Here is a 25,439-nt window from a genome sequence, read left to right as displayed (position 1 = left end):
AATCAATTTTAGTTCTAAACATTGCATTTGGGGCCCATTAAGTTCTGAAGACTAAATAAATCGAAGACGTGCACCACCCAGCACTATGCTTACATCATATTATGTTATTGTTTTCTGGGGCACCCATACCGATCTGGTGTCAAAAGGCCTAATAAGATCCGTTGAGGCTCCATTATAGACGGGAAAATACCCGGAATTTTTTAACCAGACTCCCAAGATGAATGCCACAGAATACTCCATACAAAAGTTGCGCAGTGTCATATTCTATTCTTTGGATAACGATCTGTTGCCCACGGCCGAGTTTACAGCGGAGCGGTTAGTCGCACAGGATTCTTATGACATGGATTCGACTCATTTGTACGCGTTAGTTCTTTTTAGAAGGCGGCGGTTCAAAGCTGCCTACAATGCTACAGCCAATATGCCTCATATTGGATGCGCCTATGTGTTTGCCAAATGTGCGGTAGAACTTGGTCTGGAGAATGAGGGTCTCCAGGCTTTACAGCGAAGAATGGCCACCTATACTCAGGAATCAAAACCCGAGAGAAATTACGAATTGGAGAGAGACATTCTTCCTGATGCTGTGGCAATTCACATATTGATGGGCAAATTATACTTTCTCTTGGGCGACACGAAGCAGAGTACTTTGAGTTATACAGCCGCGCTCCAGTTAAACCCATATGCATTTGAAGCGTATGAGGAGCTGTGCAAAATGGGAACAAAGGTCCGTGTGAAATCAATCTTTCATGCCGAAGCCGGGTCTTTGCTGGACGCGGATATTTTTAAGAGCTCTCCTACCGACGAAGGATCAAAGCTTTTTGATCCCAGCTCAACACCAAGAGTACTAGCTACTCCAGAACAACCCGGAAAATTCATGACAACGCCCAGATTGAAGCAACCCGTTTTTCCCGCTGCTCCTACCAGAAGGGCAGCAAGGAGCTCAACGTTAGACAACTTCAAGCAGCCTACTCTTCCAACAGATTCCATTCACAGAAGAAGTATGCGTGGGTCCTCTTCCATAACTTCGCGATTGTTGAGTCATCCACTCAACTCACTATCAAGCTCCTCGCCGGCTTTTAATAATAAGAAAGAGGTGTCTGGGCTGAAAAGGTCCATTGGTGCGTCATTCTCCGGAGGTTCGGCCTCAAGCACGGGCTCGAGCGCAACCATCCAGTTAAACAAAGGCGCTGAGCAGAGCCTATTGCTTCTCTATCAGCGGTTTGCCAAGGGTCTCAAGGCAATGCACTCCTATGATTGCTTTAAGGCGATCCGAATTTTTGATTCTTTACCTGAAAATGAGAAGAATAGTCCGTGGGTTTTGGCCAAATTAGCCCGTCTTCACTACGAGATAGTCAACTACGAAGAATCGGCGGTTTACTTCAAACGACTGAGGAAGATGGACCGTACTCGCGTCGAAGATATGGATTACTATTCGACGCTGCTGTGGTACTTGCGAAAAGAAACAGATCTCAGTTTCCTGGCTCACGAGCTGTACGACATCGATAAGAACAGTCCCGTTTCGTGGGTTGCCATCGGAAATCTGTTTTCACTCACAAGAGAGCCGGACGAGGCAATAAAGTGCTTCCAGAAAGCAACTCAAATAGACGCGAGTTTCGCATATGCCCACACGCTTCAGGGCCACGAGTACTTACAGAACGACGCTTTCGAGAATGCGCTCAAGTGTTTCAGGAACGCGTTGCTTGTGGATAAACGCCATTACAACGCGTTTTATGGAATAGGAATGGTTCATATGAAATTGGGTGAGTATACAAAGGCCGAGTTTCATTTTCTGAAGGCTCTGGAGATCACTCCTGTGAACGTGATCTTGATCTGCTGCGTGGGAATGGTGCTTGAACGACTAGGCAAGAAAGAACTTGCGCTCAAACAGTACATTTTTGCTTCGAAACTCCAGCCACGGTCCAATCTGGCACTGTTCAAAAAGGCCCAGGCTCTGTTCTCGCTCCACCAGTATGATCTTGCGCTTGGGGAATTCGAACGGCTCCAGGAGCTCACCCCAGACGAAGCAAGTGTCCACTTCTTATTGGGCAAACTATATCGCATTGCCGGGCGGAAGTATGACTCGTTGAGGCAATTTACCATTGCTCTTAACTTAGACCCTAAGGGTTCACATCTGATCAGAGAGGCTCTTGAGAGCTTACAGAAAGATGATAAAGATGATGAAGTTGTTCTTGAGTAAGAGGGAGATGGATATGTCCAAAAGTCATAGGTATGGTGGCTATTGGAATACCAAAAAGGATTGCGAATGGTATTTCCCGACAAACTATATCATCACTACACCAAGTACAATTCTACTCATAGTCCCAGCATCACAACCCAAACGAGGCCGCCTTCATTAAGATAGTATACACGAGAAATCACCCTAATACCCTTACACACCAGCACAATATATAACTGAAAATCAACTAATTAGCTCTTGATATCTGCGTTTTCGCTTTTCCGTCTTTTTTCACCTCTTGCGGAAAGAAGACACCCTCTTGCTTCCGTTGCTGATAATCGCCGGATTCATCTCTTTCTCAAGATTCGTTACCATGGGCGTGGGGTTTGTAGAGGCAGTTCTCTGTCTCTGTAGCGACGGTCTGTATCCCAAATCTGGGCTAGAAACATGATTAGACCCATCATCCGTGTCTGGCTTTGGAGATCCCAGGAGACCCGAAGCAAGCAAATATGGAGAAGAGAAGCCGGAATGGGATCCGGAGGTTTCAATTTTGGGCGGAGCCAAACTCGAGTGCCTTGAGGTTTGCGATTTCGGAGTCGACATCGCATTAGTAGACAGCAGCGTCGGGGTGGTCATATTCTTGGCAGTAGGACTTTGCATTGGCGATGTTCCTGGTTCTGACATCTCTGGACCATCAGTAATAAGCGTAGTTTCAGCGGTGCTCACGGCACTTGTTGGCTCCGAATGCTCGTCCTCAAGGTCCTTCTTGCGAGCGTAATCTCTAGCTTGGGCCAGCATCTCTTGCGCCTTTTGCAGAGAAACGGTGGGGGTGTCACAAGAAGAAACAACAGCCACAGACTCATCCATATCAATAGTGGCCTTCATTAAAGCTGCCATCCAACCTCTCATTTCCTCTTTGGTATCCACGGCAAAGTAATGGACCTTCTGCTGAGTAAAAGTCAGCCCCTTTCTAGAACCTGGAGCAGGAGGTACGAGCTTGAAACAATACCTCCCAGAACCAGTACTAGCTGCGTAAAGAGCAGTGAACTTGTCGTCGCTCTCTTTAGCAGGCAATACCTTGTGGGATGTGATATCGATGAGCCCCTTTTCACGCTTGTCCTTCATCGTTGCGAAGTAGGACAGTCTCGTACCATGAAGAGTGAAATACCTTTTATTCCAAGAGCCGATAGTCACGTTTCCTTTCTTGCTCATCCATCCGGAATAGTCAGCCGTTTTCACCGAGTCGTCTGCAGTTACGTCACGAATACCTTCCTGGAAAGCCGAGGTTTGAGCCTTGCGACGAAATCCAAGGCCCATCACATTTGGAGAAGCGGCACCACTATCGGTACGAGTCATGGGCCTCTTGATAGCTTCTGAAACAGTTCTCTTTGGATCTCTCACGGGACTGCTTACTTCAGCCTCTTTAGCACTGACGGATCTCCTCTTTGGCGATTTCAGGTCCGGCAATTCACCGAATTGGTCTAGATCTATCACGTTTGGAGTTTTCAAAGCACCACCATTGATGGCAGATTGTGGACGCGAGGGAGATTCCCTGGCAGAAGTGAATGACAGAATAGATGAATAGCGTTTGTGTTCTTTGCCGCCCCGCAGATCCCTTGTGCTCATGTCTGATGTGCGCCTTTCATGCCTGGCTGGAGAACCAGTCCTCGATTTAGAGAACGAAAGAGCCGAGCCTGTGCGCTGGTGGTCTGGGTAGATTGAAGACGCCGCTTTGGAAGATTGCCTGCTGTGATCTTGAAAGTCTGTTGGGTATTCGCTGGTATCTCTTGTACCAAAACGGTAGGCCTGGTTTCTGTCTACAGGTGGCTTTGGAGCCCTTCTTGGAGACTCAAACTCTCCGACAGATCCAGAGGCGATTGGAGAAGCAAAGCCGTTTGCAATCGAAAGAGGCCGTTGTGTAGACCGCGAGGGCCGGGGTTCCGTAGCGGCAGGTCTTTCATTCGCAGGAAATTGAGGAATATCATCCATGCTCTGAGATCTCTTTCTTGCGTGTCCAAGTGGGCGCGTTGGAATAGTAGAGTTCGGTGCCTGGCGGCGAACCGAGGGCGCAGCCTGCAGTTTTTGACGTCTTCCTGAACCCTTATGTTTGGAGGCAGCTCTGAGCTCCTCAATTTCCTTGTAAATCTCGAATCTGGTCCCAAAAGAGGCAATATCGAGTTCCTTCAAATTGGACAATTCCAGCTCGATCAGAATGGCACCGCTGATCTTGTGACGCGCAAACTGACCAGCACTTTCCACCTCAAAGTTCAAAAACGAGAAATATTGAGTTACTTGCTCGGGCGACCAGGAGCTCACATCAGCAGGGTTGAGCTGAGAACCAAGCTCTTCGTTTTCGGCCTCGATAGAGCCATTCGTGGAGTCGTAGGAGCCCAGCTCTTGGATCGCCTTGTCGATATCGTTCAGAGTATGATGGACAGACGAGTATTTCGACCTATCGTTGGAGTCAAAAGTATTGAATGTATTCGCTGTCGTGTTGGGAGACTCTTCCACCATCGACAGCTCGTTGAACTGCTGGGTCGGAGTCACAGGACTGCCGTTGACAGTTCTGCGAGACCGCGACCTCAAAAGCCCTGGCCTTGTGGTGGAATCATCGGAAACTTTTTTGGTGAACGCCTTGGGATACAAGCCAACTTCGCCGGTGGTCAGATTTTTTCCCATATACCAGCCGTCACCGTATTCGCTGTCATCGCTTATCAGCTCAACCTTGTCACCAGGCTTCAACGTGACCTCGTCCCCTAACCGGGCCGAAAACTCCTTCACACATTCAAAAAGAACTCCAACGGAGCCTTGATAGTCTTGAGATGCCATTTATCAGCACGTGGTGGCAAACTAGCGGGCAAAGTGGCACAAAAAAAAACACTAGGTAACAAAGGGCGTTTGCTTGTAGGTGTGTGCGCAATGAATGGAAGCACCAGCTTGTGCTATGGCGATATTTAAACGCAATAAGGGATCAATTCGAAAAGCCAGAACTTCGCGTTTTGCCACTAGATTAGCTGTTACAAAAGAGTTGGATATCGCTTGGACAGATGTATCCCTTGTAGGAACTAGCTAAATACAGAGGACAACAAAAAAATTGATCAAATCCACATCCTTTTGGACGCGACGTCTGGACTTTGCGCTTCCCGATTGAGAGGGGCACACCGTTTTGGCCAGACGCGTTTCTGCCAGGGGAAAAGTAAGAGGCACACAAAATGGCCAATTTAGGGTTTAAAATACTTGAAAGTTTTACAGAAAGAGGCAGATGATGAATATGAATAAAATCGCGCAAAAAAAAGACAAGTAACTATGTTTTTCGTGATGATTTGCCAAGCTTGACCGGTCACTCAATAACGCGGCCTGGAACTTCTGCAGAATACAATTTGTGACAGTGACAGGCGTACTGCGTAATACACATCTGTGGGCTTTGAATTATGCAGGCACAGCCAGCATGAACTGTGTCATAGGCCTATGATGATCGAGTAAGAGCATTGCGAGTCCAGCTTTAATAGTATTTTATCTGCATTTGTGACGCTGCTGCCGTTTTGCGTGGCTAACTAATTTTCACTCGAGATTCGTATAGTACTGGTCGCTCTGCTCGAACCTCCGCCTGTGGTTATCCTGGTCTTCCTGGCGCAGAACCTGTTCATACGTAGGCAAACTCTCTGAATTGTTGGCGTCGACATTGTAGAAAGACTGCTGTTGCGTCTGCGATTGTGGCGGCGTACTTATACTGGACCATGAGCCTTCGTCTTCATGGATGGCCTGGGGACTCACCAAAGGCATGGAGTTGTCCTGGACTAGTTGCAACCCACTCAAAACTGTTATTTCGGTATCCAGACCAACTTCAATCACCGGTCCTGTTTTAGTGGCCGAAAACCCGCCCGTGACCAGAAGCCTATATTTGCGCGAGATGTTGCAGGTCTTGAACGTGGGTGCTATATGGTCGGGAAGAACAGCTCCACTGTAGATATCTTTTGGGATTTCCAGCTCGTAAAGCGCACCACCAGTTTTTGGATCCAATGCTTTGGACTTTCGGGCCTTCATGAGGTCAAGTTTGCAGTTGATCCCACCCAAAGTGAGAACGTTCTCCTTAGTGACAATCTGCCTCCTGTGGCCCTGTATCAACACCGTTGTTGTTGAGATCAACTCAAATTTCAGGGACTTCACAAACACGTAGCCCAGTCCTGAGCTCTGACCATTCACGAGCTCGAAACGTTTGGGAGCCAGTTTCGTCATCAGGTAAAGCTTATAGTTGGGTGGCCTGGTGGGGATCACGAAAGCAGGATACCTGAATCGCGCCTCAAAACCCACGGGAAGGTCTATGGGATCCACTTTTGGCATCTCATAAGCCTCGTAGTAGTCCTTTTGCTTCGCGGGGGACTTTTGAGGCGCAGGTTGCGAAACCTGAGTAGGCTGTGCAGGTTCATCCAGGTTGAATATCGACTTCAGAAAGCTCGAGGACGATCTCCTTCGGGGAGTAGTGGGAACAGAAGGCCTTCTGGCCGCTGCAACCCTTAGGGGAGCATCAGCCTTCTCGTGGAAAGCCACAATCTCTGGGTATTTCTGCTTGAAAACGAAATCACGACGCGTGAAACACTGCCGTTGGTCCAGCATTACGTTAGGAAAGTCCACCGGAAGAAAGATGAATGGGTCATATGAGCGAAAATTCATCTTGAGCAGAGAAGGCCGTTTGGCAGTGGCCTTGACGAAGTACTTGACGGTAGCAAAGTCGTTGAGCCCGCTCAGCGACGGAGGAAGTGTAGTCTCGACGTGCCTCGAAGCCTCACTGACAAACTCGATGGAGGTGTTTGTTCCTGGAGAACTGAACCCATTGATAAACTGGAACCTGTTCGAGATCCCCGTCAGCGATTTGTTATTAGAACACCGATTCTTCAGTGGGATGGTGAACTGGAAGGGGAACTCGTAATCTCCTGGAACAAGCGTGAACTCCTTGGAACTGGAAACCCTCCGGAGCTCAGCGGAAGGCCAGACCATCAATGTGTCATATAGCAGTCTGTGGACCTCTATCAACGGCTTGTTCTTGGGCTTCTTTCCGTTGCCAACCTCTCGCGGTATCTCTATCACTGTCTTGGAAATACCCTCCAGCTTGACGTGTATCGAACTCAACGCAATATCAGACCGCACCTTTAGCGATACCCGGCCCTTTAGGATATCATGATTGGTGAAAGTACCACCAGTGGCGGTCTTGTCAATGCGTACGCTCAAATCACAAGAAGACACCATGGCTAGGCAACCATAGCAGTGATCCGTAAAAATGAAAAATTGAGCAAAAAATGCAACCGATTATGCCTCCAAATGCCACCAAATGCCACGTGATTCAATATTCCACGCAAAACTCAACCTTTCTTATTGTGATTAAAGTGTGGGCGTGAAGGTCTTGTTCGTTGTTCGCTTCCCCAAGCCATCTTTCCCTGCCTGAATTTGTGCCTGGAGGCCAAGGCCATCGGTTGCCGCTTTCGGCCAAATTAGCCAACCTATCGGGCCGGAGCGGGGATCGAACGCTACGCTACGGAAAACTATTTTTGTGAAATGTTTTGAGAAATATTTGATTATTGGGGGATTTTCCTCAATTTATTGACCTTTTTGTCTGGTTTTATCCGTGTTGGGTTGTAAACGGCTCAGACACCTTACCAAGTCCTCATCGTCGTCCTCCACTACACGCATCAGCTTGTCCGAAACAGCGTTGTACGACAGCACACGGGCACGGTTTTCCTTGACAGAATCCACAACCGTTTCATTGGCCGATGAAAATGTCTGCATCACCATTTTCCTGAACTTCCGGTTCAAATTTTCCATCGAGCGCGAAGACCCGACGCTGTGGCCTCTGGAGTGTAATAGTCCAAAGTCGTACTGTCTGTTCAAATCTGCAGCCGTAAAAGAATTCTTCAACGGGCTTGAGACTATTGGGAGGTGACGACATTGACACCCGCGCGCTGGAAGTCCTCCCAGATGTTCATAGCACAAGAGACATCTATGTTCTCTGTCGTCATACAGCCCTTTGTGCGAACCCCAGAGAATCACCTGGTGTTCCCGCCTAACAACCGCGGGATGGCTCAGACGTCGTCTCTGGCGAGGCGCTTCATTGCTCTCTTTCTGGAGACACTCGGATGGTTCAGGCCAAGCTGATCTGGGTCTGCTGTTTTCATGTCTTTTCATAGCCGCGGAAACCAACGATAGAAACCTGAATATAACTCAACCGTATAATTGTGTTAATCAGCTCGCAGCCAATTAGCAATTTCTTCAGCGCTCAGCTTCCACAAGCCTCCAAGTATTTGACAATTGCAATCCTTTGCGAAACGAATGCCGGCGCGAAGTTGGGTGCGGCGTTCCAGAACCAACAGCCAAGAACTCGAGGCCCCGGAAAAATCTCGGATAAATCCACACATATTCCGCACTAATGATTTCCCAATCTTGAGGGGCTCTCAGCGCTTTTGAAGCCGTTTGAAAGCCCTGAAAAAACTAAAAGAGCAACAAAAAAAAACATAAAGAACTCCAAAAGTCTTCAAGCAAATCAAAAATAGTCCCGTTCACGTAATCACCTTAACCCGTATCTTCAAATGCGTCAGATCTTTTAACTTCACCATTTTACGGCACAAGGGACAAATCCCAGAGTCCCTGTTTCTTCCTTTAGAGCTTGGAAGAGCCTGGTAAAGACAGTCCGTACAAAATAAATGTCCACATGGAGTCACAACTGCATCGTCAATTTCAGAGAGACAAATCGGGCATGTCACGTCTTTCAAGCTTTTTGCCTTGTTCTCGTGCTTTAAAGACGCATCAATAGCACTTTGAGTAGACTCGATTATTTCGAAACCGTCATCGTCATCTTCATCTTCATCGTCATCAGTTTCTGCTTCTCTTTTCCTTGTCGTCGCATCAACAAGCTCTGCCTCATCTTCTGAGTCCAGTTCAATGGGTGTTGCCGTCATTTCTTCCCTCACTCTGTGATTTTTTGGTGCAGAATTTTCGTCGTCGCTGTCGACACGCTTCAGTGCCCTTCTTCGTATTCTGTGGCTCGTTGGTCCAACGCGGGAATCCGAATCGTCACTGGAGAGGTCCACTATGTTCGCCAGCATTGTAGAGAGCCCTTGCACAGTATAAAACAGTGTTTTTCGTTTCTCAATCCAGTAGAGTTACTCTCTCAAAGGATATGCGGTCATGAAAATCGAGTACCAACTGGCAGGTGGCAAGAACGCTTGTTACAAACCAGAAGTTACCCCGAGTGTTGATAGAGAGATAGATGGCTTATCTCCTTAGCGTGCGCCGCCTAAACCATATAAAGTAGTGTGCAAACTACTTTTATCAACCCTTGTATCATGTGATGTGAATCAGGGCAAGCAAACCCTCATGCCTCGCAGAAGTGGGATCTCCTTAGTTAAGGCAGCAGACCTCCAGAAACGGTACAGCTCATAACCATGGAAAATTTGGACTACCTCTTCAAAAATCATTGAACTCTTCCTCAAAGGTACATAGCATTCAGCTACTATAGAATATCATATAATACACAGAAATGTCTGGATCTGGTGCTTCTGGTAACAAGTTTCGTATGTCGGTATGTATTATCTTGAGACTTATTTTTGTTGCGAGCAGTTCAGAGTTCATTTGAAGCTTATGAAGTCTTGTTGGAATCGGTGAAAGACTGAAGTGAGAAATCGACATGTACAAAGTGAGATTGTGAATTTGAGTTTAAAGAGACATGGGCATAAGAGGAAGCTCCATATACTGAACAAGTGACCGTCTGGTAGCATGTTAAACCATGGGTTCAATCATGGCATGAACAAGTGAAACTTTCCACCATCGAGGAAAAACTGGCCTTCAAAATGCAAACGTGCTCAAATACCAACAACCGCTGTGCCAAACATCATGTCCATCTACTTGACGTTCATTGTTTATCTATGTGAACCGCTTTTCCTCTGGTTCTTCAAGTTTTTCAAATGATTCAACAACTGCCCGGACCCCGCTTGAAAAAAGATTGTTATACTAACCCCCAATAGTTGGCTTTGCCAACCGGTGCTATCATGAACTGTGCCGACAACTCCGGTGCTAGAAACCTGTACGTCATGGCCGTCAAGGGAACTGGTGCTAGATTGAACAGATTGCCAGCCGCCTCCGTTGGTGACATGGTCATGGCTACCGTCAAGAAGGGTAAGCCAGAATTGAGAAAGAAGGTTATGCCAGCTATCGTTGTCAGACAATCCAAGGCTTGGAGAAGAAAGGACGGTGTCTTCCTCTACTTCGAAGACAACGCCGGTGTCATTGTCAACCCAAAGGGTGAGATGAAGGGTTCTGCCATCACTGGCCCAGTCGGTAAGGAATGTGCCGATTTGTGGCCACGTATTGCCTCTAACTCTGGTGTTGTTGTTTAAATTGGAATATTTTTCGTTGCCGCATATTCGATAGGAAATCACTGAAATACAAGTGTACGGTGAAGGCTCGTGCGGTAGCCGTACTTCTTGAGCTAATGGGTGGATCTAACAAAAAAAAATACTCTATTTAAACGTATAATGTCATTGTCTCTGTAAAAAACAAAAAAAAATTAACATGTAGTTTTAGGTTAGCTGCAGGTTTTCAACGGAGCTTCCAAACGTGCATCGAGGACGCGAGAACGCGATGCATCTAGAGATTTCCAAGACATGCAAGATAGCCCAGCAAGACCACGTTAGAAATATATATCACCAGTTAAAAATTAATATCTTCATATAGCCTGATATCAAATGGTGGCATCCAAATACTCAGAGATCAAATGGCGGTATTAGGTTTGGGCAAAATTGCAGGTAAGCACTTATTATGAAAGTTTCATCCTTTGGGTAGTTGAACGTCTTACTGACTCCTCTACAGAAAAGCTGAAATCGGCCAAAACCAAAGAAAGAAATGACGCCATAGCCGAACTTGCTGATATCGATGATGCCGTTCTGATCAGAATTGCAGATGATGCCAGTCAGTTCGTTCCCATACTGGGTACAGTTAAGGGCCTTCTAGATGGTCTCTCCATTGAGCTGCAAGCCTATTCCCCCGACACCGCTCCCAAAGATGCTCAATTATCAAGAATACACAGACTTTCAACCCTGATTCGTCGTCTGGCTGGAACTGTCCTGCTGAGATCAAATTTCAGACATGGCAAGCTGGGCACCAAGAGGTACGAGTCATTCATTGCCCATATCTGCAGTCTAACACTGTGGAGTGATAAGGTGTCGCAGAAGGACCAAATGTTCAAACCGGCGGCTTACAGTCTGATGACTTCATTATGTTCACTTCTGAGCATGAAAGAGTACGCAGATCACCTCAATTCGTCCTCATATTCAGATCTCGTCAAGTTCGTGATCAGATGCATCAACTGCATGATGAGCCCGGAGAATATCGAGAATAGGTATTCCGGGTTTCCAATCACCAAGATTACGATTGAATGTTTTAAACTGCTCCAAACCATTCTGACCCCCGATTCAGATGGAGATTTCATCTTCTTGTGCAACAATAGTCTGAACCCTAATGAGAACTACTACCTAAGACTGGTACTGGCCATTGAGAGATTCTACACCGAGGGCTATTCAAGGGGCCTTTCCTCTTCACAAAGTATGATACATGTTTTCAACGTCATAAACATACTGTTGGTCAGTCTTTCGAAAAAAGATTTCAAGCTGGGAAACAAACTTTGCAGATTGTCGATATGCTTCATTGAGGATACTGCTACCGTCTCTCATGATCTGCCGGAGCTGTTTGCCAGGTTTGCGCATATATGTTTCTATTATGCTTTGAATGCACAATTCGAGGAAGAGAGACTCACCAGAGATGAAATTTTTATCGTTATTGAGAAGCTGAGTGTAGCTCATTCGGATGCTCGAGTGTATAAGCCTCTGAGCCCAAACGTGATCAAGCTTCACTCCCAGAAAAACGAAAACGTCTTGGACTGGTACCATTTCAAATATTGTTCGCTAGCAGATGATGACTACAAAAGAGAATGGAATATCATGACGGCATTGGTGAAATGTGTCGTTCTCTATTTCGAACTCCCTCCCAGTTCCAGCATTGGTGATGGACGCAAGAGACGCAAGACAATGGCCTCAAGTGATCGTCTTTGTGAAGCAATCAGAGCAGTTGACGATCTGACTGGCATTTTGCATTTTTCCTTGAATTCTACTGACCCAAAAAACAGGATGTTCTCTTTGCAATTTGTGTTTTTCATCATATGCTTTGCCAGCACCAATAGTCACTTGAGCATATGGATGAAAGTCACGAAGTCGATAGCTTCACGTTTAAAACTCAAGCTTTATATGAGTCACCTGACTGCCCCAGAATACCAAGATCATAAGCTTTGGGCCATGTTGTTCATAGCCATCAGTCTCAGGTCTGGGTCCACTATGCTGACTCAGGAAGATAGGTCTGGGAATTTCCAGAAAATGTTAGCCGTGTGTTTGGAGTCTGTCAGTCTCAAAGAGCAGGATGTTTTATCTTGTGCACTTGCTTCTATATTACTCCAGCAAAAAGACATCAAATATAACTCGGTTATCATGGATAGGTTGGAATTACTGGTTGCAGACCCGAGGTCCAACGGACCACTTTCGATCAACACCGAGTCGCTGAGCTTCATGGTGGCTTTGCACAATGCTTGTCGAGCAATCAGGTTGAAATCATTGAAATCACACCGGTCTCGTGTTTCCAGTTTCATTGCCGATCAGTTGATCGACTGGCTGGACTCTCGTCTTCCCAGTTTCCTCGCTGTTAGACAGAAGATTGACGATATCAAGACACTGGCTGCTTTTGTGAACTGGGTTCAAGGAAATGATAAAATCAACTTAGAAAACTCCAGTCATCAACCTGTGTATAGACCCTCTTCAGAATGGTGGATTGAATCTCGTCAGCTTCGAGTTTACCCGTACCTAGAGGTTTCGTTTGCTTTGCTAAATAATGAGCCATGGGCTCAATGGCATGACAGTGACTGCAAATTGCATGCAGAGATTATCCCAGTGGATTTTCGGTCGAGAAAATTGATGCTGGATGCATATTGGACCTCGCATATTCCTGCAGATTCCTATAACTTAACTGTGTTAGGCGTGGAGATGGCCAAGGTTTCTGCCAGTGGTGAACTAAGTAGCTATATCGGAGCTCATACCAGCATTGCTCTGGAAGCAGGTGACTTTAGAACGCTGAGAGACTTGTTTTATTCTTCCGAAAGCTTACCTTCAGCGACTCTGTTCTCTGGGGTTGTTTTGGATGAACTCATGTCTCGTCTCTCGGACTTCTCCAATACGGTATCAAAAGGCCACAGCGTGAGCGCTGTGTATTTGGAGTCTTCTGGAGAGCTAAGGAGCATGGATTTTGACCAGTATGTGATTGCCTATTTTTGGCGTTCTTTGGACTTGGCCAGTTTCATGAGCTATTCTGTAAAGTATCTGCGGACCTTGCAGTATGCTCCGCAGATTTCTAAATGTTTCGAAGAGATCTTGAGGAGACTGACGTCTTTTTCCTTTGACAAAAACTCATGGCAATCTTGGGAGAAGCTCATTCGAGATTTTGCAGAAACATTATTCGGAAGTTATGATCTGGAAAGGACCAACTCCACAATCACGCTCTCGGCCACGCTTGTGTGCCATATGCTTAAATCATGGGACATGGTTCCAGAGCATATGAAGCAGGATTTGTCTGACATATGTCGTTTCCTTACTGAGTTACACTCACAGAATTTGGTTCTCTTTGAGGACGGGGTTGCTTCAATGTTGGCCCTTTTTTCTTCCCTCGAAGGAGTAACTGAGAATTTGTCTGAAAATTTGTCTGAAGTGGTCCAATCGTACATTAAGACACTCACAAATAGTCAATCATCTACAGTGTACTTGGCTGCCTCAACAAATCCAATATCTAAGATTTCCACTGACCATTTTGTCACTTTCCGAAGTTGTTTCACTCATCCCGAAGAGTCACCAGAGTCAATTAGTCTGTTCTTTCAATGCATGAGCAAGATATCGGGAATCTCTCCAGCTGTACTGGTACTCTCTGTTTTTGAAGTGATCCAAACCCTGAGACTATCTGAACAGCATAATTCTCGAATTATTGCTTCTTATTTCATGAAGAGCATTTCTGAAAACCGTGTGCTAGATAGCATTGTGGAGCCGGTCATGAAGTACTGGTGGACCTCGAACTCTTCTTTTGAGGGCTTCCCATATTACTTGTTTGTCAGTGAAAAAACATTGCCTTTTCCTAAACGGTATTCAAGAATGGCTGCTGCGTTGGCCATTGCTTTCCCCACTGATGCTTCGTTGCTAACTCTGGAGGAGGCACAAGCGTCAGAGTTTGAGAACACCGAGACTTCGCTGGATAAAATTATTTTCGCAGCATCTTCCTTGGCTATTGCATACGCCTTTACCAAAGGAGGCAGCAGGAATAACGTTTTCAAATTTTTGTCTCTGAATTTAAGTGCGGATCGCTACGAGCAGGTAGTTGGGCAGAACACTGTGCATACTGTTAGTAACATCCTACGACTCTCAAATGTGAACAGTGAGTCCAGCATGCTTCTTGCCCTTAAAAGGCTTGGAATCGAGAACATTACAAGCTCAGTTCTGGATGAGTCTTCTGAGACTCTCGCCATGCAAGACTTCCTCTCGATATCGCCGAACACCACGGTGGAGTCCTTGAAGGCTGTCATAACCCACAAATACCCCCAGGCCTACGACTTTTGGAGCCCCTCGGTTGTCTATTTTCTACTCCAGCAAGCGATAATGCAACTTGAAAGTACCAAAATGCCTCATATGAAAGCCTCTGTCATCAGAATATGCAAGCTCATTTTCCTGCTTGCGTCTAATTCGTTTTGCTCTGTCGATGTGTTGGGGCTAACAGTGCGGTATCTAGCTCCATATCTCCAGGATGAACACGTTCACGCAGATGTTTCGAAACTAATTACTGCCGCAATTAAAGACGGTCGATTCCCCAAGATTATTCTTCTTCAAGTGTTAAGTTTTCTACTTCTGTCCAAGGCTTCTGGAGTAACAACCGATATGGCTCTGATAGCTGCCATTCAAGACAACACCTTGAATATGGATGAGAAAGACCCATTGGGCCACATTATCAATGCTGCATTGCAAACTTTGAATAACCGACCTTGCTTGCTGACCGTTCAAAGTATTTGTGAAACGATAACTTTGTTGGAAAACGAGACTGACATTGACGATGACAATAACAACGGCAACGAGAAAGACGTTGAAAACGCATTGATTTCCATTCTTTCAAGCTTGTTCGAATTGCAGGAATTTACTCCGAGCATTCCCGTCATAGATTCCAAAATTGCATCATGGATGATTTCCCATTGTGACTCGACGCAGTCTAGCACTTTTGCTGTTTGGATCGGGAAAAGTCTGGGGTACTACTGCATCAAGAATGGTGGGGTCAACGTCGACTCTATGGTTAAAAAGTATACCAATGATTTCCAGACATCTTCCAGTCTAGATTCGGTTTTCCGGATTCTAAAGAATCATAAGGCAAAGGGCGGGATAACAGCGGAGTTTCGTTTCAACACAATGGTAGGTTATATTCTTCATGAGATATCTACTGCCGGTGCTGCAGGTGCTGCAGGTGCACAAACCTTAAACAACCTAGATGTTGATAGAGTATTCCCCAACTGCCAAAGCTACATTATGCCAATAATAGATTTCGGCTATCTTCATTCAGACTTTTATGAAAGCACATTCATCAGAAACAATCAAAAAAGCCTCGAAGAGCTCGTCAAAGAGATCGGAACGTCTCCTGTTGGCTCCCATGATATCCTTGATACGCTGTTGGATCGAATCGAATCGCGGACGCCGCTTGCTCCTCTCTTAAAGTATCACTTGAAGAAGAGTCCGGAGTTGGTAAAACACGTGTTCTCTGCTTTGTGGATTTATATTATTTCTGTGGGCGGCGAGGAGGAGCGTGAGCTCGTGATCACACTGATGAATAACGGAATTAATCAAAATTTTGGCGAGCATGAGTCGACTCTACGAGACCTCTGTGAGCTAGCACTGCATATACGTGTCCTGTCTCGAAACGAAGTCGAGCAATTTGCAGGGGTCTTTTCTAAACTCGACGCAATCAAAGTTGCTGAGCTCTGCTGCAAGTTCAAAGATCCAAAAGCAGCATTGATGTTGCTGGAAGATGCGCATTTTTCGGGGTTTTCTGATTGGAGGCTCGATATTGAACTACTTTCTCGTGTCTACTCACTTTTAGATGAAGAAGACTTGGCGTATGGACTGCCTGTGACCCCAAACCTAGATTACGTCAAGAGAATCACATATGAAGCCACTAATGATTCCCACAGGAAATTGTTGCTTTCCAATGCTGAGCTAAATTCAGTGTTTGCATTGGGCGAAAACTCCCTGAAGACTGAAAACGTCATGCAAAGTATGCTCGACTTCGGGTTCACAGGGATGTCAAAGGTTTTTTCGGAAGGTCAGGACGAAGAAAGCCAGGACAAAGACACATTCTATGAATGGGCTTGGAAACTGAACCAATGGGATGTCCAGGAACCAGTAAACCCTACGTCTCTGGACTCATTTACGTTTACCTTTCTTAAAGGTCTGCAATGTGAGAAACCATTTGGGCCTGTTTGCAAGACTTTGGTCGAAAATAAAAAGGCTTTTGCTCCTGGGTTGACACCCTCCAAGCGTCTTGAATCGTGGCTGTCCACCTTGAGTATTGGATCTCTTTCTTATCAGTATGATATTGACGATATCAGGGGAAATTTTGGGGAACACATATTGAGGTCTCTTGAATCAATATCGTGGCTCCACGAAGCTGACTTCAGCACGGCTGAGAATTTACTTCTTGCAAGCAGAGCTTCCTTCGAGATTTTGATGAACCGCTCAATGTTTGAAAATCGTAACACTTTGTTTCTGGCAGCCCTTGCGGCAACAGATAGATTATCTCGGCTAGCCATAGCCAACAATGAGAACCAAAAGTCTCTGGATTGTTCCGTCTACATGGAGAGATTCATAGAGACCAGTCAAGTGCCACATGAGGTCAAAGAGTATGCCAGACGATTCTCAAAGTTCAACCTCGCTTCCGCCTTTTGGGGATTGGGTGATACTTCATTCCCCGTGGAGATGTTGAAACAGTTGTCGAGCGATGATTTGGTTCCATCGTCGTTCCACTCGCCGCTAACAGAGTTGGAGCTTCCTAGGCCATTGTTACGGGCCTATCTTGTGAAGTGGATGTCGGAGTCCAAGCACATGAGTTCAGATGTGATCTTCGATCAATATGTTGACGAAGGAACAGCTAACGATTTCCGAGATGTGCACCAGCGTGCCACTATGTATCACATGTTTGCAGAATTCTGTTACAATGAATATCAGTCGAAGGTTCTCCTCGACCAGCTAAAGCATCACGAGCAGCTCCGGTCAAAACGCATGAAAGAATACGTGGATCTGAAGCTCTTTTCCGAGAATCGCGGAAACCCCATGGAGCAGATAAGAGATGCTGTCAGGGTTTCGAGGAAGACAAAGACTCAGATCTTGGCTGACGAAGAGGAAATTTTGCGCATCAAGACCAACAGAGAGAGGTGTTTTGCTGGTGCAGTCAGATTCTACCCAATCGCCCTCTCTTTATCTGATGAGTTTGACTATACGGACGTGGACAAGTTCTGTGCCCTATGGCTTGAGAACGGAAGCAATTCCAACCACGATTTTGATCCTCATCTTCAAAAAATTCCATCTTTTAAATTTTTGTCATGGGCCAATCAACTTGTGTCAAGACTTCTTTCAGAAATTAATCCATTCCAGACTGCCTTGGAGAATGTCATCGCGAGAGTGTCCCTTGCATATCCCATGCATATGCTGTATCTGGTGAAGTCACTAACAATGATTGAGCTGCACACAGATGATGCAGTTGCAGGGTCAAGAGTTGAAGCTGCTGATAAGCTTTGGCATAAACTCGGATTAAATTCGAGTCTTTCTACTCAGATAGAAGCCATTAATCAATTTTGTCAACATGCAATGGCGCTGGCAAAGGCTACACTTGAAAAACGTTCCAAGATACCTCTAAGCAGCCTTGCAGATGGAAGATGGTGGAAGAGTGGACTGGTGAATCTCAAGCTGACCCCTCCAACAATCACATTACCTGTGGAAAATTCTGAATTGCCTACGATCGTTGCCACTTCAGAAAAAATAGCCGTCGCCAGTTCCGGAATAAGTTTGCCCAAAATCCTCACGTTCACCCTCTCTACTGGTGGTACACACAGAATCCTATTCAAGAGCGGCACGGACGATCTAAGACAGGATTCCATTATGGAGCAGGTCTTTGAGAAGGTGAATGTGCTGCTTTTGAAAGACAAAGAGACTAAGCGCAGAAATCTCAGAATACGCACTTATAAGGTGGTGCCTCTTGGATCTGTGTCTGGGGTGATTGAATTCGTGAACAACTCTGTGGCCTTGAATGATATACTGAGGCCTTTGCATGAAAAGACAGATGAACTGTCTTTTGGCTCAGCGAGAAAAACACTGAAAAAGTACCAGAATGATACCCGCAATAAGAAGATCATGGCTTACGATAAAATCTGTGAGCTTATCAAGCCAGTGCTCAGCCAGTTCTTCTTCAACAAGTTTTTGACACCGGAAAGGTGGTATAACAGTCGCTTGGTATATACCCATGGTGTTGCCAGTAGCTCAATCGCGGGCTATGTACTGGGACTTGGTGATCGTCATAATAACAACATCCTGCTCGACCAGTACACAGGTGAGCCCATCCATATCGATTTGGGGGTGGCTTTTGACCAGGGCAAACTGTTACCGATTCCCGAGACCGTTCCCTTCAGACTTACCAGAGACATTGTGGACGGTCTTGGGATTACCGGGGTCAAGGGAATGTTCACCAAAAGCTGCGAGCATGTGTTCCGGGTGCTGAAGACGAACGACCAAAACATCAGGAGTATTCTTGACGTACTCCGCTACGATCCGCTCTACTCCTGGACAGTCTCTCCTCTGAAATTGATCGAATTACAGGCCAGAGAGGATGTCAATGTTCCTCTTCCAAAACCGCAAGGCGAGTCTGAAGCGAACAATGCCATAATGGGTGTCCAGGCAAAGCTTGATGCTAGAGGTCTTAGTATAGAGGCTATGGTAAGAGAGCTAATTAGTGAAGCGACAGATGCGCGCAATCTGGCTCAGATATACGTTGGATGGAGTCCATTCTATTGATAATTTTCAACAATGAAAAAAATTAGTCCTTTCACCAATAGTATACAATCATTAGAGGAGTAGTTTGACAATTCAGTGCTGCTGCCTTTGGTCTCTGCCGCCCCTTTGTCTTCTTTCATCCTGATTGTTGTAGTTTCTTCTTCTATTGTTGTTATTGTTGTTGTAGCCCTTGTTATTGCCTTGGTTGTTTCTCGCCCTGTTATCCCTTCTGTTCTCGTTGTTACGAGGCTCCTGAATCTTCTCTATCACCTCGTTGCTCATCCTCATACCCTTTATTTGGGTGCCGTGGACGTATATCTCGGGTCTCTTCTCAAAGATGGTTCCTTCGGAGTTTGAGAGTATGACGTTATCCAGCGTGATGTTCATTCTGACGTCGCAGTTGTTTAGGGTACCGTTGATCGTATCTCCAGACTTTAGCTCAACGAGCAGTGGCTGCCCCTTGGCAGCGTACAACAGAAATAATGGTAACTGGATAAAAGAGAATGTTAGAAAACAGTACGACGATATGATTCGAAGAATATACTCACCATTTTTTGAAATGATTCGGTAACGCAATGTAATAGAAGGATGGTAACAAGCAAAAGATACCGTCACTTTAAAACCAGCTTCGTCGAGATACAATTTTGTATGGTACACTACTAGACCCACCCCACATATTCAAGTATCCAGATAGAGATGTTGAAAAATGACTATATATAATTTCAATCGGATTTGATCGCACCATAGATAGTATGCACGAATATGGCCGAGCTTATCAGGCCGATGGAACCGCAGGCCATCCCCACTGCTGAGTTCGCCAGAAAAGAGTATATGAAGAAGAGCAGTATGGAAGTGATGTCCGACATCCTAAGATAAACCGCGAAGTAGTATATGCAGTATAACATCATGTAGAAAGTGATCGAAGCACCAACTAAAAAGGAGGACCATTGCCACTGGTAGTCCTTGGCGTTCAGCCTCAAAAACGTCGAGACGATCGAGGTTTCCACAATAACCACAACCAATAACGTCATCGTGCAGAACAGGAAGCCGTACATGTAGTAGAAAGTGGTCTTTTCCTGCCACATCGACCTGAAAATATATATCAGCTCAACATAAATCATGCCAAATGGGAACAACCCGAACAACGGTATCATGACCAAGGGGCGATTGTAAAGTGGCTGGCGGGGTATGGACTTCTGAACCGTAATATCGTTGGTGGAGTGGTTTATACGTATCCCCGTTCCTGCTTTGGAGAACTTTGACACCAAGTAAGATGCCACACTGGTCTTGTTGCTGAAAAATCCACCCAAGATTCCCAAAGGAAGTTCAAGAGTCAGACATCCAAGGATCAGAACCATGAAAGTGCCGAATGGAAGGGCAAAAGTTGAACCTTTCGCCCACACAAAAAGATTCATTATGAACACGATCCCAAATATTCCCACAGTCAACGCAGAAGAACAGTATAATGAAATTTTTTTCCAATCACTTATTGGATCTGGAGATCCTGTGGAGAAGACCTTGAAGAATTGCACTCCAGAGAAACCCGCAACAAATCCGCTGATCAGGAAGAAAAACACTGCCACTGACAAAATACTTCCTCTATGGGTCGGACCAATAAGACCGGAGACACACAGACAGAGCACAGCAACTATGGTGATGGACAGTTGAACCCCAGACGCGGCTAGCACGGACAGCAAAAGAGGGCGAGTAGGAGTTATGAAGACATCATTTTCAATCGATCTCCAGCCCGTTGTGGGCTTGACAGCAATAATGTCATCAGGAAGATCTTTCACAGTGTGAGATTCTCTGGAATTGTAATAACTGGAAGATCTGACACTAGAAATGTCTTTGCTGAGAGTCCGTATGAGCACAGCACCAACAACAGTAGACAAAAACAGGATCACCACCACGGAGTTCACCAGCGAGAACCAATGCATTTTGCTCTGATCTCCTTCACCGGCAAAGTACAGATTCCATCTGTCTTTCCACGAAAGATCGAATTGTTCTCTCCAATAGACAGAATAGGTGAAGGGAATTATGACATTGCCCAGAACTGTGGGGTCGATTTCGAAGTTCTTGAAGTTTTTGGAGGCACCAGGGCAATGGTGATCGGATACAGACTTCGGATACACTTCGAAGCCCACTATCGTCTTTTTGTTGCGGTCTCCATCTTCCTTGTGCCACCTTATCACGAGCATGACATGGTTATGGATATAAGTCTTTCCGTCTTCAACAAAACCTATGGGAAACCCAGCAGCGTAGTACATCTTCTTCTCAGTGCCAGTAGAAACAAATGTCGTGGCACCTGGCAATCCATCCAAGATCCACTCAACCACATAGCCTTTCTTGATGAGCTCTGCGGTTCTTCTGGCTCCAGCAGGAACCACAATCCTGTTGCAGAGTCTCTTACAGGCGTCATCCTGTTGGAAAAACAGATGATAATCTGACCCCCAAATTCTGTCACCACGCAAAACTTCTCCTAGCGACAAAGACTGAGGAAGGGCCTTGTCTGTGGGCGGACAAGTGAAGGGCAGGTCGTAGTATGAATATGGCAACTGCGTCTCGTCAGACTCAGCCTTGTTGACGTACATGAGAACCTCGTCTCCCTGGTGGAAGTAATTGGGTGTCCATTCTAATAAGTCAGTAAAGGTCTCTTCCACTAGTAGAAGGTTACTTACGAATCCAGTAAAAGCCTTGGACACACCTTAGGGTCAGCAATGTCCACACAACAATGCGAACAGCGTTGAACTGAGGAAGCAAAGCCATTGTTTCAAGGGGCCAAAAGATCAAGAGTCCTAGATACGTGTGTGAAACTGTGTGAAACTATGTTGAAGATACTGGGCCCAAGAATATGCTAAACGCTTTCCGGTATATATGTCCGTTGAGTTGTATTTTGCATTGTGGATACATGCCACAAATAATAGTTGTTTTCACGTACACGACCTTGGTGCTTTGGGGCATCAGAGGGCTCCAAGGTCCAAGGTCGACGAATCGGAGAGTACATATTGATTAATAGCATTATATGGGTACTTTGAAGTTTTTTATGAAAGTAGAAGAGATTGCAAATTTAAAATTGTTAGTCTCAGTCGTTTCTTGCACTTCTACCACTCGAATCTTTTAAGAGTTTCTATCTGCAGTAGGCCTTCTTTGATCTGCATACAAATTTGATTATTATTCAGTTTCCTGAAAAATCAACCAAAATTTCCACAATAAACTTCGCAACTTTTTGTCTTCTACTGCAAATGTCTCAAATATGTCTAAGTTAAATGATTGTAAGAACTATATCGTAAACTGTCATTTGCAAATTGCACATAAACAAAGGGAACAAAAATCCAAAGCTGAAGATTATCACAGACCTCAAACAGCAAGCTCCAATTGATGATGATCGTTCTGTTTCATGTCCACCAATGCATCCTTTAATCCGTTCAAAAGATCCTCGTTAACGTCATCAATTGCCAGACCGCATGCCACAGAGATGAGTCTTTTGTAGTTGTAGATCTTGTCGGAACCTTCTGGAGACGAGGTGGGACTGGAACGTGTGATGATGTCCAAAATTTCCGCGATTTTGCGGCGACGGTTCAGCTGTAATGAGCACAACTCCACGGCCAACTTGACCTGTGCAGACTCACTCAGTTCGGGCTCAGAGTCCATAGTGACAGATTCATGGGAATGAACTAATTTGGCCAATTCCAACGATTGAGTCCTTTCCCAGAGCGTGAACAATTTCTCAGATTTCATCTGAAGCTCTGTGTTCAGGCTCTTGGACTCATTCTTCAGTTTCCACTGCAATGCTTTCGGGCCCATCTCGTGTTTGGGCATCGTCGAAGGCTTTAACCCACCGATGTCAATTGGGTCCTCGGCAAGATCTTCTTGCACAGCAAGGTATTTCTGGGCTTGCTCCGAGTCAATTCTGAAAATCTGCTGAACCATTTTAGTGTTCTTCCTCTCTAACCTCTCGATATCTTTCATCATGTTGCTGTAAACTTCCTCGCTGTGCTGGAGTTCTGCGTTTCTGTCTGCCATTTCTTGGTCGATCATCTCATTCAGTTTTTGGAACATGCTGGGAATTTCAGTCTTCAGAGTTAGTACAGAATTCTTAGCGGTTTGCTTCGTCTGTGGCGGCGAGGAGTCCAATACAGTCTTCACGTTCGTAGGGATCTTATAGGCTTCAGCAACAACCTCTGCTGCCAATGAATCGGTTTCCTGGAGAAACGACGAATCTTGAGAGATCAGAGAGGCCCTCGAAACGTTTGACATTTGCGAAGTGTTGAAGCTCTGAGACTGTTGCTTCTGCTTCTTCTTCTCCGGTTTTTGGCTCTGCATGTACTCCTTGTGGACTTCTTGCAGCAGATCAAAGCTGATCGAGTCCTTGCACGTTTCTCCCTTGTTGTTCTTTATGTTAACGTCTGCCCCGTTGGCCAGCAACATCTTGATGAATCTCTTATCACCATGTCTCACGGCAATGTGTAGTGCGGTATCGCCATAGACATCCTTGTGGCTCAACACAATTGAGAGAAGTTTGTTGGGCTCTGTTTGCCCCGAAGCCTGGGCCTCCAGCTCTGTCATGTGAATGAACTGGAAGATACAGTTCAAGTAATAGAACAGGCTTTCTAGCTTGGAGTGGTACCCAACCAGATCCATGATATAATGCAGTGGAGTCCGCCCATTTGCATCAGGGATGATAAGACAGTGCTTCAGACACTGAAGAAGACCTTCGAAGTTATTGAGTTCATACGCGTTGTTGAAGCTCACCAACTTGGATAATGCATTCATACCACTGTCGTTGATAACCAGCGGATCCGCGTTGTTCTTGATCAAAAGTTCCACAACCTCGAGGTTTGCAATTGCAGCAGCCCAATGGAGTGGACTATGTCCCTCATCATCAATTGGAAGGTTGATATCAAAGTTAGGCGGTAGTGCATACAGAAACTCGGGAATAGGAGCATTGTCAACACTGAAGTAGTTCAGTAATCTGGCAGTGTAATATTCCTGAGGATCTTCAACCTGAGAAGCCATGTGCTGCTGTTGCTGCGGAAGAACTTGAGGCTGCGGCTGTTGAAGTTGAAGTTGTTGCTGCTGTTGGTAGTGCTGATTTCTCATCATATCCATGTTTTTGTGCATAATCATCATTTGCTGCGAGTTTGTGGACGACAATGAAGTATCGGAATTGCGCCTTCCCTGCGAAGCTGATGATTCGTCCTGCGACCAGCTTTCGTTGGTGGATTGCGACGTCTGACTATTATTGTGAGGTCTGAACTGATGTGGAACTTGGTTGGAAGCATTGTTGGGTTGTGTAAACATTGCCGCGTACTGCTGTTGCTGTTGCTGCTGCTGCTGCTGTTGTTGTTGTTGTTGTTGTTGTTGTTGTATCTGTTGTTGATACTGCTGGGCATACGGTATTTGAACCTCGGCCTGCTGTCTCAACCGGTCTTGAAGGGCCTGTTGCTGCTTCAGCTGGTTCGCTGCTTGCGATTTCTCAATTCTAGAAGAATCTGTTGATTTGGCAGACGATTTTGCTGTAGCAGGAACTTTCCTCTTATTCAGTTTGGCACTTGCCTCGGAAGAGATCTCGATCACGACAGGTTTGTCCCTTTTCGGAATGGGCCCATCAGAAGCCGGATCATAGTAAAGCACATAAACTTCGTCCCGCTTCAGCCCGTAGATATCCGCCAGGTGTCTGGCCATCTCCAAAGGCACCCAGGTACCCTGAACACGCCCGTAACCACCCTGGATCTTCTCGTGAAGGGACTTGTGGACCTCCTTTTCCAAAATTCTCGTTCTCTGGGGCTTTCCAAAGTCAGCAGCCTTAAGAATCTGAGTGGCATTAACCCAGTTGTCCGACCGTCTTCTCATTATGGGCGTGTTGTTTCTGATCACGCTCTCGTAGACCTCCATCTGTAAGGGTTAGTCAGTAAAGTGTAAAAGGAAAAAGCTGGAATGCAAGCGGAAATCCAAGTGTAGTAACTTACATTCGAGTAGCTGATCGTGTATATCTTGTCAAAACTCATCTTGAACTGAACCTAACACTGGACTGTAGTAAAGTGCGGTACAGGTGAAAAAACTGGATCAGTGAGCAAGGCAGGCACGCTCACACCAAAGTTGTGAAAAACCAAAGAGGC

General features: G+C 45.7%; 11 protein-coding genes across 11 annotated transcripts; 4 read left to right on the top strand and 7 right to left on the bottom strand.

Moving 5' to 3' along the window:
• Positions 1 to 217: 217 nt before the first annotated feature.
• On the top strand, positions 218 to 2,194 carry KUCA_T00003812001 (uncharacterized protein; the record flags this gene model as incomplete). Its single annotated transcript, XM_022602265.1, has 1 exon — positions 218 to 2,194. The coding sequence occupies one exon, from the start codon at positions 218 to 220 to the stop codon at positions 2,192 to 2,194; it is 1,977 nt and encodes a 658-aa protein (XP_022459825.1).
• Positions 2,195 to 2,464: 270 nt separating this feature from the next.
• On the bottom strand, positions 2,465 to 5,002 carry KUCA_T00003811001 (uncharacterized protein; the record flags this gene model as incomplete). The annotated part of the gene is made up of 1 exon (XM_022602264.1): positions 2,465 to 5,002. The coding sequence occupies one exon, from the start codon at positions 5,000 to 5,002 to the stop codon at positions 2,465 to 2,467; it is 2,538 nt and encodes an 845-aa protein (XP_022459824.1).
• A 732-nt stretch (positions 5,003 to 5,734) lies between these two features.
• KUCA_T00003810001 (uncharacterized protein) lies at positions 5,735 to 7,417 on the bottom strand (the record flags this gene model as incomplete). Its single annotated transcript, XM_022602262.1, has 1 exon — positions 5,735 to 7,417. The coding sequence occupies one exon, from the start codon at positions 7,415 to 7,417 to the stop codon at positions 5,735 to 5,737; it is 1,683 nt and encodes a 560-aa protein (XP_022459823.1).
• A 348-nt stretch (positions 7,418 to 7,765) lies between these two features.
• Positions 7,766 to 8,350, bottom strand: KUCA_T00003809001 (uncharacterized protein; the record flags this gene model as incomplete). Its single annotated transcript, XM_022602261.1, has 1 exon — positions 7,766 to 8,350. The coding sequence occupies one exon, from the start codon at positions 8,348 to 8,350 to the stop codon at positions 7,766 to 7,768; it is 585 nt and encodes a 194-aa protein (XP_022459822.1).
• A 371-nt stretch (positions 8,351 to 8,721) lies between these two features.
• On the bottom strand, positions 8,722 to 9,267 carry KUCA_T00003808001 (uncharacterized protein; the record flags this gene model as incomplete). The annotated part of the gene is made up of 1 exon (XM_022602260.1): positions 8,722 to 9,267. One exon carries the CDS (start codon positions 9,265 to 9,267, stop codon positions 8,722 to 8,724), a length of 546 nt encoding a protein of 181 aa, XP_022459821.1.
• A 434-nt stretch (positions 9,268 to 9,701) lies between these two features.
• On the top strand, positions 9,702 to 9,797 carry KUCA_T00003807001 (uncharacterized protein; the record flags this gene model as incomplete). Its single annotated transcript, XM_022602259.1, has 1 exon — positions 9,702 to 9,797. The coding sequence occupies one exon, from the start codon at positions 9,702 to 9,704 to the stop codon at positions 9,795 to 9,797; it is 96 nt and encodes a 31-aa protein (XP_022459820.1).
• A 412-nt stretch (positions 9,798 to 10,209) lies between these two features.
• KUCA_T00003806001 (uncharacterized protein) lies at positions 10,210 to 10,557 on the top strand (the record flags this gene model as incomplete). The annotated part of the gene is made up of 1 exon (XM_022602258.1): positions 10,210 to 10,557. One exon carries the CDS (start codon positions 10,210 to 10,212, stop codon positions 10,555 to 10,557), a length of 348 nt encoding a protein of 115 aa, XP_022459819.1.
• Positions 10,558 to 10,934: 377 nt separating this feature from the next.
• Positions 10,935 to 19,341, top strand: KUCA_T00003805001 (uncharacterized protein; the record flags this gene model as incomplete). Its single annotated transcript, XM_022602257.1, has 2 exons — positions 10,935 to 10,965; positions 11,030 to 19,341. 2 exons carry the CDS (start codon positions 10,935 to 10,937, stop codon positions 19,339 to 19,341), a joined length of 8,343 nt encoding a protein of 2,780 aa, XP_022459818.1.
• Positions 19,342 to 19,413: 72 nt separating this feature from the next.
• Positions 19,414 to 19,707, bottom strand: KUCA_T00003804001 (uncharacterized protein; the record flags this gene model as incomplete). Its single annotated transcript, XM_022602256.1, has 1 exon — positions 19,414 to 19,707. One exon carries the CDS (start codon positions 19,705 to 19,707, stop codon positions 19,414 to 19,416), a length of 294 nt encoding a protein of 97 aa, XP_022459817.1.
• Positions 19,708 to 20,042: 335 nt separating this feature from the next.
• Positions 20,043 to 22,086, bottom strand: KUCA_T00003803001 (uncharacterized protein; the record flags this gene model as incomplete). Its single annotated transcript, XM_022602255.1, has 2 exons — positions 20,043 to 21,952; positions 21,999 to 22,086. The coding sequence occupies 2 exons, from the start codon at positions 22,084 to 22,086 to the stop codon at positions 20,043 to 20,045; spliced, it is 1,998 nt and encodes a 665-aa protein (XP_022459816.1).
• Positions 22,087 to 22,677: 591 nt separating this feature from the next.
• Positions 22,678 to 25,328, bottom strand: KUCA_T00003802001 (uncharacterized protein; the record flags this gene model as incomplete). Its single annotated transcript, XM_022602254.1, has 2 exons — positions 22,678 to 25,215; positions 25,290 to 25,328. 2 exons carry the CDS (start codon positions 25,326 to 25,328, stop codon positions 22,678 to 22,680), a joined length of 2,577 nt encoding a protein of 858 aa, XP_022459815.1.
• Between the last annotated feature and the right edge of the window lie 111 nt (positions 25,329 to 25,439).

The sequence above is a fragment of the Kuraishia capsulata genome, genomic scaffold, assembly GCF_000576695.1.
Source record: "Kuraishia capsulata CBS 1993 genomic scaffold, Kuraishia_capsulata_scaffold_4, whole genome shotgun sequence".
Classification (NCBI taxonomy): Eukaryota; Fungi; Ascomycota; class Pichiomycetes; order Pichiales; family Pichiaceae; genus Kuraishia; species Kuraishia capsulata.
The sequence above is the reverse complement of the archived record's forward strand: the minus strand, read 5'-3'. Positions and strand labels throughout refer to the sequence as shown.